Source organism: Lactuca saligna, chromosome 8, assembly GCF_052625555.1.
Source record: "Lactuca saligna cultivar CGN05327 chromosome 8, ASM5262555v1, whole genome shotgun sequence".
Taxonomy (NCBI): Eukaryota; Viridiplantae; Streptophyta; class Magnoliopsida; order Asterales; family Asteraceae; genus Lactuca; species Lactuca saligna.
Window position 1 is genome coordinate 20,109,134 of NC_136424.1, and position 13,964 is coordinate 20,123,097.

A 13,964-nucleotide genomic window follows, 5' to 3' on the forward strand; every position below is an offset into this window, starting at 1 on the left:
AAATCTGTTTCTCTTAGGCCACGCGTGTCTCTGGGCTCCCGCCCGCTAAACATGAACATTTAACATAACACATAACAAGTAGCTAATATACTCTACTATAATCCTGATCTAAGGCGTCGCCTATCTTGGGCCCCATCCCTGACCTGTTACTGGTGAGTCATGAAACCCCGTCCATGCTCCTGCTGTTGGTGAGATATGGGTCCTCGCCCACACTCACCTTCCTACCATCCACATACAAGTATCACACAGACAACAAGTATAAACTATCGTACAAACATTCTTCGGGCACCCACCCGAGGTCGGACCTTGGTCTGAAATAACATACTAGCATACATTGCCTAGGGCTAACCCCCGGGTCTTCCTACTCATAAACTACATGGGCCAACATTGGTGCCTTAGACCCATTCACAACATGAGGAGACTCACCTTGCACTGGTGAACCCTTGCTGATATCCTTTGGCTGCTATGTGACAATTCCCGAACCGCTGCTGCTTCAGCTCCCCGAGCTATCAATACCAAAACTATTGGGTTAGTGTCTAAGCCCGTAACCATATTTGTCAAGTACTTAACCCGATTGTGCATGGTCCTTTTGGGTTGCCTTCACCAAAGCAACTTGACTGGAGAAATAATAGAGAAAGAGGTTATTATGATTTATTAATATGTTATAAGAATAATATATTAAAGGAGAAATCATATTTGTTTAATTAATATTGGTCAATAATTAATTATGAATTAATTTTGTGATCAAGTGTAATTAATAAAACTAGAGGGGCTGAATTGTAATTATGTGACAGTTTCAAAATAGGGCAATGGTTATCCTAGTAGTAGGATGGATGAATTCAAGGGATATGATATCCTTGAAATCGTCCAAAGGTCCACGAGATAAGGGTTATCAAGGCTTATCTTATGATTGCTTGGTGGGCAAACAACTAGATAAGGATAAGGACTGAAACCCTAATCTCAACCCTATATAAAGACCCCTAAGGCATAAGAAATCATACACTTGATCCCTAGGGTATCTAGATCCGATTTCTACCTCTCCCCTTCTCTCTTTATAGCCTCTCCAATTGCTTGTGGTGTTTGTGAGCCATTAGAGGCACTACACTTGTGGTGCTTGCTTTCAAGACTTAGGGTTTGAAGATTTAAGTTGTTATTGCAATATAACAACAAGAGGTATGTGATCTAACCTTATATATAAATTTCGAAAATAGCAATCTACTTTAGGGTTTTATTCATGTGTTCGTAATGTTGTGTATCTAATAGTGAAAACATAAATCCAAATCTAGGGTTGCATGCACACATAGGATTGTTTGTATAAAACCCATAAGTGGTATCAGAGCCTTTGGTTAACTTGTTTTCAATTAGTATTATACATTTGTATGAACTTGACATATTAGGGTTTATTGCCAATAAACCCTAGGAGGCTAGAAATTTCGAGATTAGGGTTCCTAAACCCTGATTTGCGAAAACTTGGTAAGGGTTTTTCAAATCCTTTCCTTAAGTCCCAAGATTTCGAAATCTAGGGTGTGCTAACCCTAAGATTTTCGAGATTACCCTCCACCCCAAGATAAGATCCTAAATTTTAGGGATTTGGATTATCCCATATCTTGTAATTATCCTTTAATGGTTATATATGGTAATTAAAGATTTTGAATTATCCTATCCCATGATTTTCGAAATTTAGAGAGATTAAAAGGATTAAGATAAATTAATTGTTTAATTTGTAATTATCCTTTATGATCTAGATAATCCATTATGATTTAATAATTTAAATTAATAGTTTAATTCAAGATAATTATTAAATTAGGAGTTTTAATATTTAAAATTTTAATTTAAATAGTCTTAAATTTCGAAAATTTTAAATTGAGATTAAAACCTAATTGTTTTGAAAAGTTTCAAAAATTGCCCTCAAGTTTTGGAATTTAAATTGTTTGATTAATTGTTTAATTTTGAAAGTCTAAATTCTAAAACCCTAATTTTGAAAAAAAAATTCAAGTTATACCCTTATGGTTTTATTAAATTAATTAAGTGTATAATTAAAAGAGATTTAATATATCCATAATGATATGGTTTATATTTTAAGTGTAAAACTTAGACCACCTAGTATTTTAAAAGTGTAAAATACACCCTTATACTATGTATAACATTAAAAGTCTAATATTATATATGTATAACTAAAATGTTAGTCTTACCGTTAGTAGGCCTCATTCACGAAGCCAATCTATAAGGGGGTATAAGGTTATGACCTATAAAATGGCCGTTTAATGGGTATCCACTCTTATCTACCGCTTCCTTGATTGGTGGAGGGTCGTTAGCCGAACAGGTAGGATAGGGCAATCCTCTACTCATCAATAAGTATAATGAATCTATGTAAAGTAACCTAACACTTTTACAAATTCCCAATCCTAGTTACTTTAGGCAAAAGTGAAATTGATGCAATCCCATGAAATTACACTTTGTACCCTTGCTAAGACGTTAGTAGAGCGTGTGTGGTAACCGGCACACAAATTGGTTCTAAGCAAAGGTGGCAAAGGGTGACTCATTGTTTGTCAGCGTGTGTGGTTTACCGGCACATTGAATAGGTGACTATAACAATGAGGGCACCATGTACATTTGCATGGTTATTCACACCCACTTTGTGTTCCTCGGCATCCCAATCACAAACGAGAGGGGCATATTGAGATTTAAACATGCCGTTGAAAGGTTCAATGAATCTCAAAGGAAATCTAGGAATTCTCAATACATTTAAAACTAAAGCCTTTATGTTTTTCATGGTGAAGAATTAGTGAATCGTCATTCACTTACCTCCAAATTATTTGCATGTTGGATTACGGCATCCCTCTTCTAATGTGTAAATAATGTTGTTGGATCCTGGCCTTAATGTCTTATTTGGGTGTTTCATTGAGGATTCAATCAACTAAAAATTTCTCCCTTTTTGTAGATATCTGATTCTAACCGTGGTCTTCCCGAATCCCAAGGAAAAGGTGTTCCTGTTGAAAGTGAAAGCTTGTTCCAAAGTGAAGGATCAATGTGGACTAGCTTGATTTCACTCTCTCCTTCTCCTCCTATTGTTCTCCCGACCCACAAGATCGAAGATTTGAAAGGTTCAAGATCACTGAAACCCTATTGGCAATGGAACATGAAGATGGTGAACCCGTGTGTGCTCACGTCCTAGGGATGAAATCACACATTGATAGGTTGATTATGTTGGGTGCATCTTTTCCCAATAAGTTGGTTGTGGACTGGGTTCTTCAGTCACACCCTAAATCATATGATAAGTTCAAAAGAGAGTATTATATGATGGGTCTTGACGCGACCCTCATTGACTTAACTTACATGCTTATTGCTACTGAATTAGAAATGATTTGGTGAAGTAATGGAGCATATTTGTCTGGTAATTCAACCAACCATGCTTCCGTGAACATTCTAGAAGAACCCACCTGTTTCTGCTGCCAAGAGAAAGGAACTGGATACGAAGCTGCCCAAAGGACCTGAAGAGTCTAAGAGATGAGAGAGTAAAGAAGTATGGCTCTACTTCAGGTATAAAATCCACTATCTAACTCCATTAAATTCCTATTCTTTATACATAATGTGATAAGATTATATTTGCATGTTTTGCAGGATTAGAGAAAAGAGAGGAAGTTTGATGGAAGAGCAAGATGAGTCTGATCACGAAGAAATGGATTACGATCGCATGGATTCAAAGATCAGATTTTGAGCTTAGGAAGTTATGATAGTGTTAAGCGTGTCAAAGCCAACAAATAAAGGGGTAAAATAACTCCTTAGACACTACTACTTTGTACTAGAAATGTAATACAAGGTAAGTAGGGTCGATCCACAGAGACACGGAACAAATGTTTATACCTTTTTGCGGAAGGTACAATAATGGTCACATAAATGGGGGGTTGGTATGCAATGATTTAATCAAAAGAATAAAACAATAAGTAAATGATCAATTAAATGAAACAAATTCAGGATTTGTGAGAACTCCAACTCTATGCAAGACAAATTAGCAATGTGATTCCATGGATGACAAGATATTTGTTTAATTCTATCTAAGTTGGTACTTGAAAGTGTTAACAAGCTCTAACACTTCCCATTCACCACAATAATTAACCAAAACAAGCTCTTTGATTAATCCTAACCTTACTAATCTAATCTAAACAAGCTCTTAGAATTAGGTTGAAAGATTGCATTAAACTTTATGTGAATGTTCCAAACAATAATCAATACTCCTCATAAGCTCGGGAGCATAAGAATGTGTGAATAGATTTACACTAATTTCATTCAATAGAAATCAGATTAGTGCTTGTTACCTAGTCCAGTTTACAAAACAATTACAGATTTTGCAATTAGATAACTTGAATGATCTAACCCTAATCCAAATGGCCAATAAGAATCACAATTAGAATCAAACATTCAATTGAGACAAAATCAAATTCACTAGATAGAAAATTGAAAGCAAACATCAAGTCATATGATTGAAATCACATCCAAATGTCAAGACATAAAGTTGGAGAATTTAGGGTTCTAGCCACTCATGGCTAGAACAAGATCACAAATCTAGAAAATGAAATTAAAGTTCTTACAAAATGAAATCAAATGTTCCCAAGTGTTAATCAACTTCAAAATCGTCAAGAAATTCGCCTTCTCTGCTCCAAAAGTCGACCCCCCTCTGTAAAAAGTCGGTTCCCCCCTTTAAAAATGGTGAAAAACTGCTTTAAAACTCGCATTTACGTTTACACGGCCCGCGTAAATTAACACTGTCATTTACACGGCCCGCGTAAACGCAAAAGTATACTGCACAGAAATCTATGTTTACATGGCCCGCGTAAACGCAAGGCTTGCATTTACACGGCCGTGTAAATCTCTGTAAAGCCAAAATGTTCTTTTCTTTGATATCTTGCTCCTCGGTGCTCCGCAAGTCCCGAAATTTTGTCCGCAACTTTTATTTACCTCCTCCAACAAGATCCTACCTCCAAAAGTCCCTGAAATATCACAAAAGTATTTGAATGAAATTGCCTCATGAAAAATCCCGAAAAACATGCTAAATGCATGAGTTTAAACCTAAATGCAATGCACTTTTATGGATTAAAACTACAAAATGGGTACATGAAATGCACCTAACAAATCTCCCCAAGCTTAAACCTTTTTTGTCCTCAAGAAAGAACAAGAAAATTTAAACTGGAGAAAATAAAATAAAAAGAAAAGAAAAGAAAATCAAAGTTAAAACTATTTGAAACTTAATGCATGAAATCAAAACAAACTTGAAAAGATCCAACCCAATTACCTTGTTTTGTACCATAGTTGAGAATGTACCTATCATGCCTTGAGTTAACTTGGCTTTAGTCTCAAAATATTATATGATAATAGAAACAAGACTTTGGCCACTCCCTAGTACAACTCAACAGAATCAAAGATCACAACACTTATTCCTTTTCAATACCATCAAGTCAATTCTTGGAACAAATTATGGTCTTACTCTCGTGAAATTATATGTGACAAAACATGCTCAACCATCTTTGTTTTATAAAATATAACAATGTTTGATTCCAGCTATTTGTTGGTCAACAACAATCTTTTTCTGAAAAATCTTTTCTAAAAATTCCCTAATATTTATCCAGATTGGTTACAAACTTCAAACCACTTACACCAGTCGAAGTAATTAACATTCAGTCTAATGTCATAAATTCAAATCCAAGTCCAAGGGAATCTTTTGATAGCCAAGTATTTTTGCTAAACACAGTATTCAATTAAAGTATAAACACAATTATATACAAACTTCCTAATTACATTTTTTTTACAAATAAAGCTCATGGCTTTCTTTGAAATCCGTGTAACGGGCTTCCAACCAACACATCCAAATCAAATGACCTTAGTGTGCTAGATTTAAAGAGATCCCTCGGGTTTACTTGCCCGAATCTCAAAGGCCACAGATTAACTTTATTTGCTATTATTAAGTTCATAACTTTCTATGGAACCCGTGTAACGAATTTTCAACTCAATCAGTCCCATACAATTTAGCTTTAGGCGATTAGGTGTAAAACACCCCTCAGAGTTTACTTGTTCGAATCCCAAAGGTCACAGATTAACTTAAGAATGGTTTTTTTTTTTTTTTTTTTTTTTTTTTTTTTTTTTTTTTTTAAATTTTATGTAACACATATACAAATAACTAAGTTAACACATAACACTCTTATTAATTTATTTATTTGGCCAATTTCTTTATATTTTTGTCCTTGACTTTTCTATTGTGGGACATCTCACGATTTATTACCGTGAGGGACTTCTACACATTTTTCGAGGGACTAAATGTTAACATGCAAAGACCCGTAAGTATAGTTGAAAGCTATGTCCCCAAATAGGGTATATAAAAGGGAATGAGTAGAAAAGACTTTTAAGAGCGCTGGAAGGCGGGACAATGAGATTCTGCATTCTTTTTATGAACTTTTGAATTTGGCATTTTAAGTTTAATTGAGCATTACTACTCATAAGACCGGTCATATGTCCCAAATAATCGACTCATACCTGCTGTTATGCTCCAGTGTTGACAATCTTCTCATTTTCTGCTTTGCACAAGTAGCTTCGGGAGATGTGCTCGTGTGATTAAATTGCTTTTATATATTTTTTTAATAAAAATAGCAAGTAAAATCTCAAGGCACACAACTCACTTACCATCTTAACTGTTTTGAGAAGATTTGGCTGCTTGAAATTGGATCAAAAAATTTTACTTTTACTTTTTTTTTTTTCAAGTTAAACGAAAATACAAAAATTTAGATGCAAAATGCAAAAAGTATAATAAAAATAGAGTATAAAGAAAATCATTTTGGTTTTTGAAATTTTTTCTAAAAAATGACAAAGAAAAATAATGCAATGCAATGCAATATGTACAAAATTTACATGCAACCTACATGCAACGGGATAATGCATGGATGGATGCCCCTCTCCAAGCTTAAGATAAGCATCGTCCTCGATGCTTGGAGAGAGGCATAGTCGGCCTATTAAGAGTCAGATGGTGGAGGATGGTAGCTGATGAATGGGTCCAAAACAGTCACAAATGCACACAAATTGAATTTTAAGTAAAATATGAACGATTAAAGATATGGAAAGAATTTACCAAATCGTTCTTGGTGCCTCACAATTGTGGTGTGAACCTCCTCTTCATCCTCCCCATGCTATCCGTGAGGTATTTTTGGAGTCGGAGATTCATTTTCTAGGCATAAAAAATAAGTTTAAAACCATTTGGGACATTAACAAAAACTTGAAATTTACCGAAGACTACAAAGTTTTAAAATAAAGGAAAAAAAAACCCCCGGGTTGCCTCCCGGTTAGCTGCCCTTGTTTTAAGTTGTTGGCTCGACTTGGCCCCTGAATGTGCTTTGTTCTAAGTAGGTGGGCCTTTACAACACATTAACCTTCTCGTCACTTCCTTCAATTGAAAACTTATCTTCTACCTGACTGTTTTTTTAAAGCACCTGCTCACAAAATGCTTGGCATAAACAATTAGTAACACCGTGTCCCCGGCAACGGCGCCAATTTGTTAAGCGTGTCAAAGCCAACAAATAAAGGGGTAAAATAACTCCTTAAACACTACTACTTTGTACTAGAAATGTAATACAAGGTAAGTAGGGTCGATCCACAGAGACACGGAACAAATGTTTATACCTTTTTGCGGAAGGTACAATAATGGTCACATAAATGGGGGGTTGGTATGCAATGATTTAATCAAAAGAATAAAGCAATAAGTAAATGATCAATTAAATGAAACAAATTCAGGATTTGTGAGAACTCCAACTCTATGCAAGACAAATTAGCAATGTGATTCCATCGATGACAAGATATTTGTTTAATTCCATCTAAGTTGGTACTTGAAAGTGTTAACAAGCTCTAACACTTCCCATTCACCACAATAATTAACCAAAACAAGCTCTTTGATTAATCCTAACCTTACCAATCTAATCTAAACAAGCTCTTAGAATTAGGTTGAAAGATTGCATTAAACTTTATGTGAATGTTCCAAACAATAATCAATACTCCTCATAAGCTCGGGAGCATAAGAATGTGTGAATAGATTTACACTAATTTCATTCAATAGAAATTAGATTAGTGCTTGTAACCTAGTCCAGTTTACAAAACAATTACGGATTTTGCAATTAGATAACTTGAATGATCTAACCCTAATCCAAATGGCCAATAAGAATCACAATTAGAGTCAAACATTCAATTGAGACAAAATCAAATTCACTAGATAGAAAATTGAAAGCAAACATCAAGTCATATGATTGAAATCACATCCAAATGTCAAGACATAAAGTTGGAGAATTTAGGGTTCTAGCCACTCATGGCTAGAACAAGATCACAAATCTAGAAAATGAAATTAAAGTTCTTACAAAATGAAATCAAATGTTCCCAAGTGTTAATCAACTTCAAAATCGTCAAGAAATTCGCCTTCTCTACTCCAAAAGTCGACCCCCCTCTGTAAAAAGTCGGTTCCCCCCTTTAAAAATGGTGAAAAACTGCTTTAAAACTCGCATTTACGTTTACACGGCCCGCGTAAATTAACACTGTCATTTACACGGCCCGCGTAAACGCAAAAGTATACTGCGCAGAAATCTATGTTTACACGGCCCGCGTAAACGCAAGGCTTGCATTTACACGGCCGTGTAAATCTCTGTAAAGCCAAAATGTTCTTTTCTTTGATATCTTGCTCCTCGGTGCTCCGCAAGTCCCGAAATTTTGTCCGCAACTTTTATTTACCTCCTCCAACAAGATCCTACCTCCAAAAGTCCCTGAAATATCACAAAAGTATTTGAATGAAATTGCCTCATGAAAAATCCCGAAAAACATGCTAAATGCATGAGTTTAAACCTAAATGCAATGCACTTTTATGGATTAAAACTACAAAATGGGTACATGAAATGCACCTAACAGATAGATTTGTTAGGAGTATTTGATTACATAGTTTTTCATTCGAATTTTGCATTGTAAGGACATGTTTTCCGCTGCTTTTATAAATAAAATAAAATTTGGTTATTTGTTTATCCTTACAATGGCGTATATGAAAAATTGATGTTTGTGTATTGATAGCTTATTTTATTCCTTATTTTTATTAGTTTATTTTAGATTTTTAGATCTTTTTATCATTAATGCATTGTATTTTATTTATTTTTCTTTAGTATGGATCGTACCGGGTGCTTGTTATGTTGCATGAGATATTTTGTAGGTTTTTTTCGGTGCTTGTTGCGGTTGCGGGTTGATTGGAGATGGGCTTAGTGGGCTCCCGAGGCATTATTGGGCTTGGCGGAATCAAAGAGGAAGAATTGGGCTTTGAAAGTTATTGACTTGGATTATTTGGGCTTGTGAAGATGGATCATAAAATTCAAATTTTGGGCTTGGAGCATCCATTTGGTGGCTAAATGATGATTGGTGCATTTCAAATTACATGGACAAGGAGGGGGGACCAAAGGAATCTTTGGTAGTGGAAGGGTGGAGTGACTTGGTGGACCAATAGCATTACAGCAACATTTGCGCGGGTGAAATTTCCGTCGCGCGGGTACCCGCGCAACTGCCCAGTTTGGGCATTTTGGTCATTTGGCTTGCCATAACCCTTGGGGATCAGATCTAGAATTTCATTTCACGATTTTCCACCATTGGAGACCTGCAAGAGGCGATTTTGGGAGCTAGAAATCATTTCCTTTCATCTTTCCAAATCTTAGGTAGTTTCTTTATGCAATTAGATTATTGTTCTTGTTACTTTGTTGCCATGAGTGGCTAATACTCTTATTTGGTTGACTTTGGCTGAAAACCAATGAATGTTTGTGGGTTTTGAAGGATTTATGTTGATTATCAATTTATTCCATGTTTATGATTCTAGTTTGCAATTCTTATGCTTATTTGATACTTTGATCATGAGCTTAGTGTTTGATTGAGCAATAGTTGATTTATTTCATTGATTTTGCATTGGATCATTGAATTCATCTAGAACAAAGGCTTTATGATGGTAGAAATCATCTCTAGCTAATGAATCATATCTCCTTTATGGATGTGTAAGCATTTGACATCCTCTAGGAATTGGGGATTCCTTCATTCATAAGGCTAATTGATTTCTTAGGATTAATTGCTTCAATTAACCCTTGATCTTAATTAAGAATGTGTGTTGTGGGCTTCCCCAACCTCCATACTACCTATGAGGAATCTTGGCATATCATGCTTCATGATTGCTATAACCAATTTGGGATGAAGGATAAGCTTTGTATTAGATCCTAATGATAAACACACAAATGTTCATTGTGTTGAATTGCCTTAGTTAACCAATTATTCCCAATCTTTGAACATCTCATCAACTTGCTTAATTGCAAGGTTATTAGTTATTCAAGTATTTTAGTTTTCAAGTAATCAAACACCCCCCTCTTTTATTTTAGTTGTAGTTAGTTAGTTTAATTTCACTAGTTCTATTGAATTGCATTGGTGATTGAATACAACCATTTCCCCGAGGATCGATACCCCTTTTTACCATTATATTACGTTTATTTAGCAATCAAAGGGTGTAATTTGCTTGGTGGGCTTGACATCCCAACCAAGTTTTGGCGCCGTTGCCAGGGAAATTGGTTTTTGTTATTTGATTGTTTATGCCTAGGTCTACAAGAACCGGTGAACTACTCTACAATCCGGAAATTGAAGGAGAAGCAAAAAGGTTGAAAAAGTTAGCCAAACAAGCAAAGCAACAACAACTAGTTCAAGCTTCTTCCTCTTCTCCACTAATCAACATAGAAGATCAAGTTCATACTTCAAGTGATACCGACACCGAATCGAGTTCTCCAATTGTTGGTCATTCCTTTGAAGACATTCCGTTTGAAAACCACATAGCCATGAATCACACTCCACCTCATAATCCTAACCCAAAACCAATCAATCAAGATGCCAATACCCCACCCCATCAACCAAGACAACAACCACAAGAACCTCTCATCGATATGCCACCTTGGAATCAAGCCCCTCCTCAAAACCAACCCAATTATCAACCACCACCACAACTACAAAACCAACACTTCCACCAAAACAACCAACCTCAAAACAATGCTTTTCAAGTTCAACAAGTACATTACCCAAATTAAACCAATTACCAACCCCCTCCAATGTACCAAAACCCAATGTACCCACAACAACAACCTCCTTACAACCAATACCCTAACTACCAACCTTATCCACCACCAATCTACAATCCCCAACAATACCCATATCCACCTTACCAACAACCACCCAATTACTTGCAACAATATCCCAATAACCCCAATCCACCCAATCCTCCTCAAGAGTTGACACTTAGACAAATGATGGAAACGGATATTACTCATACACCTCTTGCTATTGTTTATCCCGCAAACCGCCGATGGATTGAATTGAAGTCGAGTTTCATCCATCAACTTACCAAGTTCCATGGGTTGGATAGAGAAGATCCTCAAAAGTATTTGAAGTCCTTTCATATGATATGTCTTAGCATGTTGCCCGACAATGTGACATTGGATGATTTCAAGTTAACCGCATTCCCGCTCACCTTGGAAGACAAAGCTAGAGAGTGGTTATTCAACTTACCACCAGGATCTATTCACACATGGGAAGAGTTAATCAAGGACTTCAATAGCAAATTCTATCCCACCTCCCGAATATCAAGCCAACGAAGTGACATTTTGGGGATTCGTCAAGGGGAAAATGAAACATTTCATGATTTTTGGGAGCGCTTCAATAATTTGTGTACAAGTTTTCCTCAACACAATATACCCGAACAACTACTTCTTCAACAATTTTATGAGGGTATGAACGAAAAAGATCGGAGGATGATTGATGCTTCAAGTGGTGGTGACATCTTCAACAAAACCCCTCACGAGATCCGATTACTTTTTGGTACCATTTCTCAAAATCAAAGGAATTTTGGGACTTGAAATGACATGAAGAGAAATTCTACACAAGTGGTTGGTGAAGTTAGCAACACTCAACATTTGGAATCAAAGCTCTTGGATTTGACTAATGTGTTAAGTCAAATGGTGGTGGGAAGTGGTCAACAATTGATGGTATGTGGTATTTGTGCAATGATGGGTCATTATACGGATAAGTGTCCCACACTTGGAAGTGAACCGGAAGATGGGAATGCAATGGACGGATATCAAAGTCAACCAAGACCCATGGGATTTCAAAATAACTTCAACCCAAATTGGAGGAATACCCAAAACAACCCTTATCCACCAAAGAAAAATCCACCAAATCTTTTGATGAGACCCCAACATCCACAATACCAATCCCAAAAACCTCCATATCCACAAAATTCTTATAACCCTCCAAATTACCAACACCCTCCACAACAAGGTCAATCAAGTGGTAACCATCAAATGAGCCTTCAAGAACTTGTTACTTCTCTTGCTCAAAGTCAAACCCAATTTCAACAAGAAACCAAGAATACTTTCTCCAACATTCAAGCACAAATTGGAGACTTGGAAACCGCTCTCAATAAGATAGAACAAAGGGGTAAACTTCCATCACAAACCGAGAAGAACCCCAATGTGAATGCCATCACCTTGAGAAGTGGGAAAACACTTGGAGAAAGTCAACCTAAAAGAGTTTCAAGAGAAGAAGAAGATGAAGTGATCATCGTGGAACCTCCAAAAGTTGTAGCTCCCCCAAAGGAACTGGTTGTGCCAAACGTTGATCAACCCGACTCTTCCAACAAACCCATCAAACCATTGGTCATACCACCTCCTTTCCCTTCCCGGTTAGCCTTTTCCAAGAAGATAGAGGTAGAAAATGAATTATTTGAAACTTTTTGCAAGGTCCAAATCAACATTCCACTACTGAATGCTATTAAGCAAATTCCAAGTTATGCAAAATTCCTCAAGGATGTATGCACCAAGAAGAGAAAATTCAAGGCAAATGAAAAGATTCAAGTCAATGCAAATGTTTCTGCGATTATCTAAAAGAAGTTACCTCCCAAATGCAAGGATCCGGAAATATTTGCTATCCCTTGTACCATTGGTGATTTGCATGTCGAAAGTGCTATGTTAGATCTTGGAGCCTCGGTCAATGTGATACCATATTCGGTTTTTCAATCTCTCAATGTTGGACCTTTGGAAGAAACTGGAGTAATCATTCAATTAGCAGACAAGTCAAGTGTGTCTCCAAGAGGAGTGTTGGAGGATGTGTTAGTACAAGTTAATCAACTTGTTTTTCCGGCGGATTTTTATGTCATTGTTCTTGAAGAGAAGACTCCTTCCAAATCATCTATGATCCTCCTTGGAAGACCTTTCATGCATACCGCTCACACAATCATTGATGTCCATAAAGGAAAGATAACTATGGAGTTTGATGGAGAAACCATTCACTTCAACATCTTTGAAGGAATGAGGTACCCTAGTAACATTTCTCCATTGTATCGGGTTGATGTGATTGATTTTACCAAATAGACTAATTTATTATTAGCAAAATGGATTTGATTCTTAATTAGGTTATTTGTGGAAGTGTCAAGATTTTACCAAATAGGGAGAGTTTCTCGTCGCCCAAGTTTCAAGTGGATAGGAACTTGGAATCGTGCAACAAGTATTGCATAATGAATGAAAACTTCCACATTTGGAAAATTTAGACTAATTTATGACAAAGTGTCAATTTAAGGACTAAGAGATCGAGTACACTAGGTCGTACGTTGATCAAGTCTAACACAAGAGTAACAAAGATATTAGTCATGATTTACTAAAGTTTAGTGAATATGGTTATACTTATAAGATTGAGTATAATTATGGGTTGATTAAAAGAGTTTCAATCAATAACAGAACGAATAATAAGAGCCAAGTAGGCAGAAAGATAAAAGTTTCTTCGCTCTAAGAAGAAGGGAGAGTACCTTTTATTATGTTTTATGATAGGTCTTAATGATTAAGAGCCATATCTCAATTGATCCTCTAAGCGAGTCTTAGTATAATTTGTAT

At 36.1% G+C, this 13,964-nt stretch overlaps 2 protein-coding genes across 2 annotated transcripts; both read left to right on the forward strand.

Annotated features, from left to right (window-relative positions):
- The first annotated feature begins 11,942 nt into the window (after positions 1–11,942).
- On the forward strand, positions 11,943–12,962 carry LOC145009456 (uncharacterized). Its single transcript, XM_078968148.1, has one exon. It carries the CDS (start codon positions 11,943–11,945, stop codon positions 12,960–12,962), a length of 1,020 nt encoding a protein of 339 aa, XP_078824274.1.
- Positions 12,963–13,043: 81 nt separating this feature from the next.
- On the forward strand, positions 13,044–13,448 carry LOC145009457 (uncharacterized). The gene has a single exon (XM_078968149.1). It carries the CDS (start codon positions 13,044–13,046, stop codon positions 13,446–13,448), a length of 405 nt encoding a protein of 134 aa, XP_078824275.1.
- Positions 13,449–13,964: the final 516 nt, after the last annotated feature.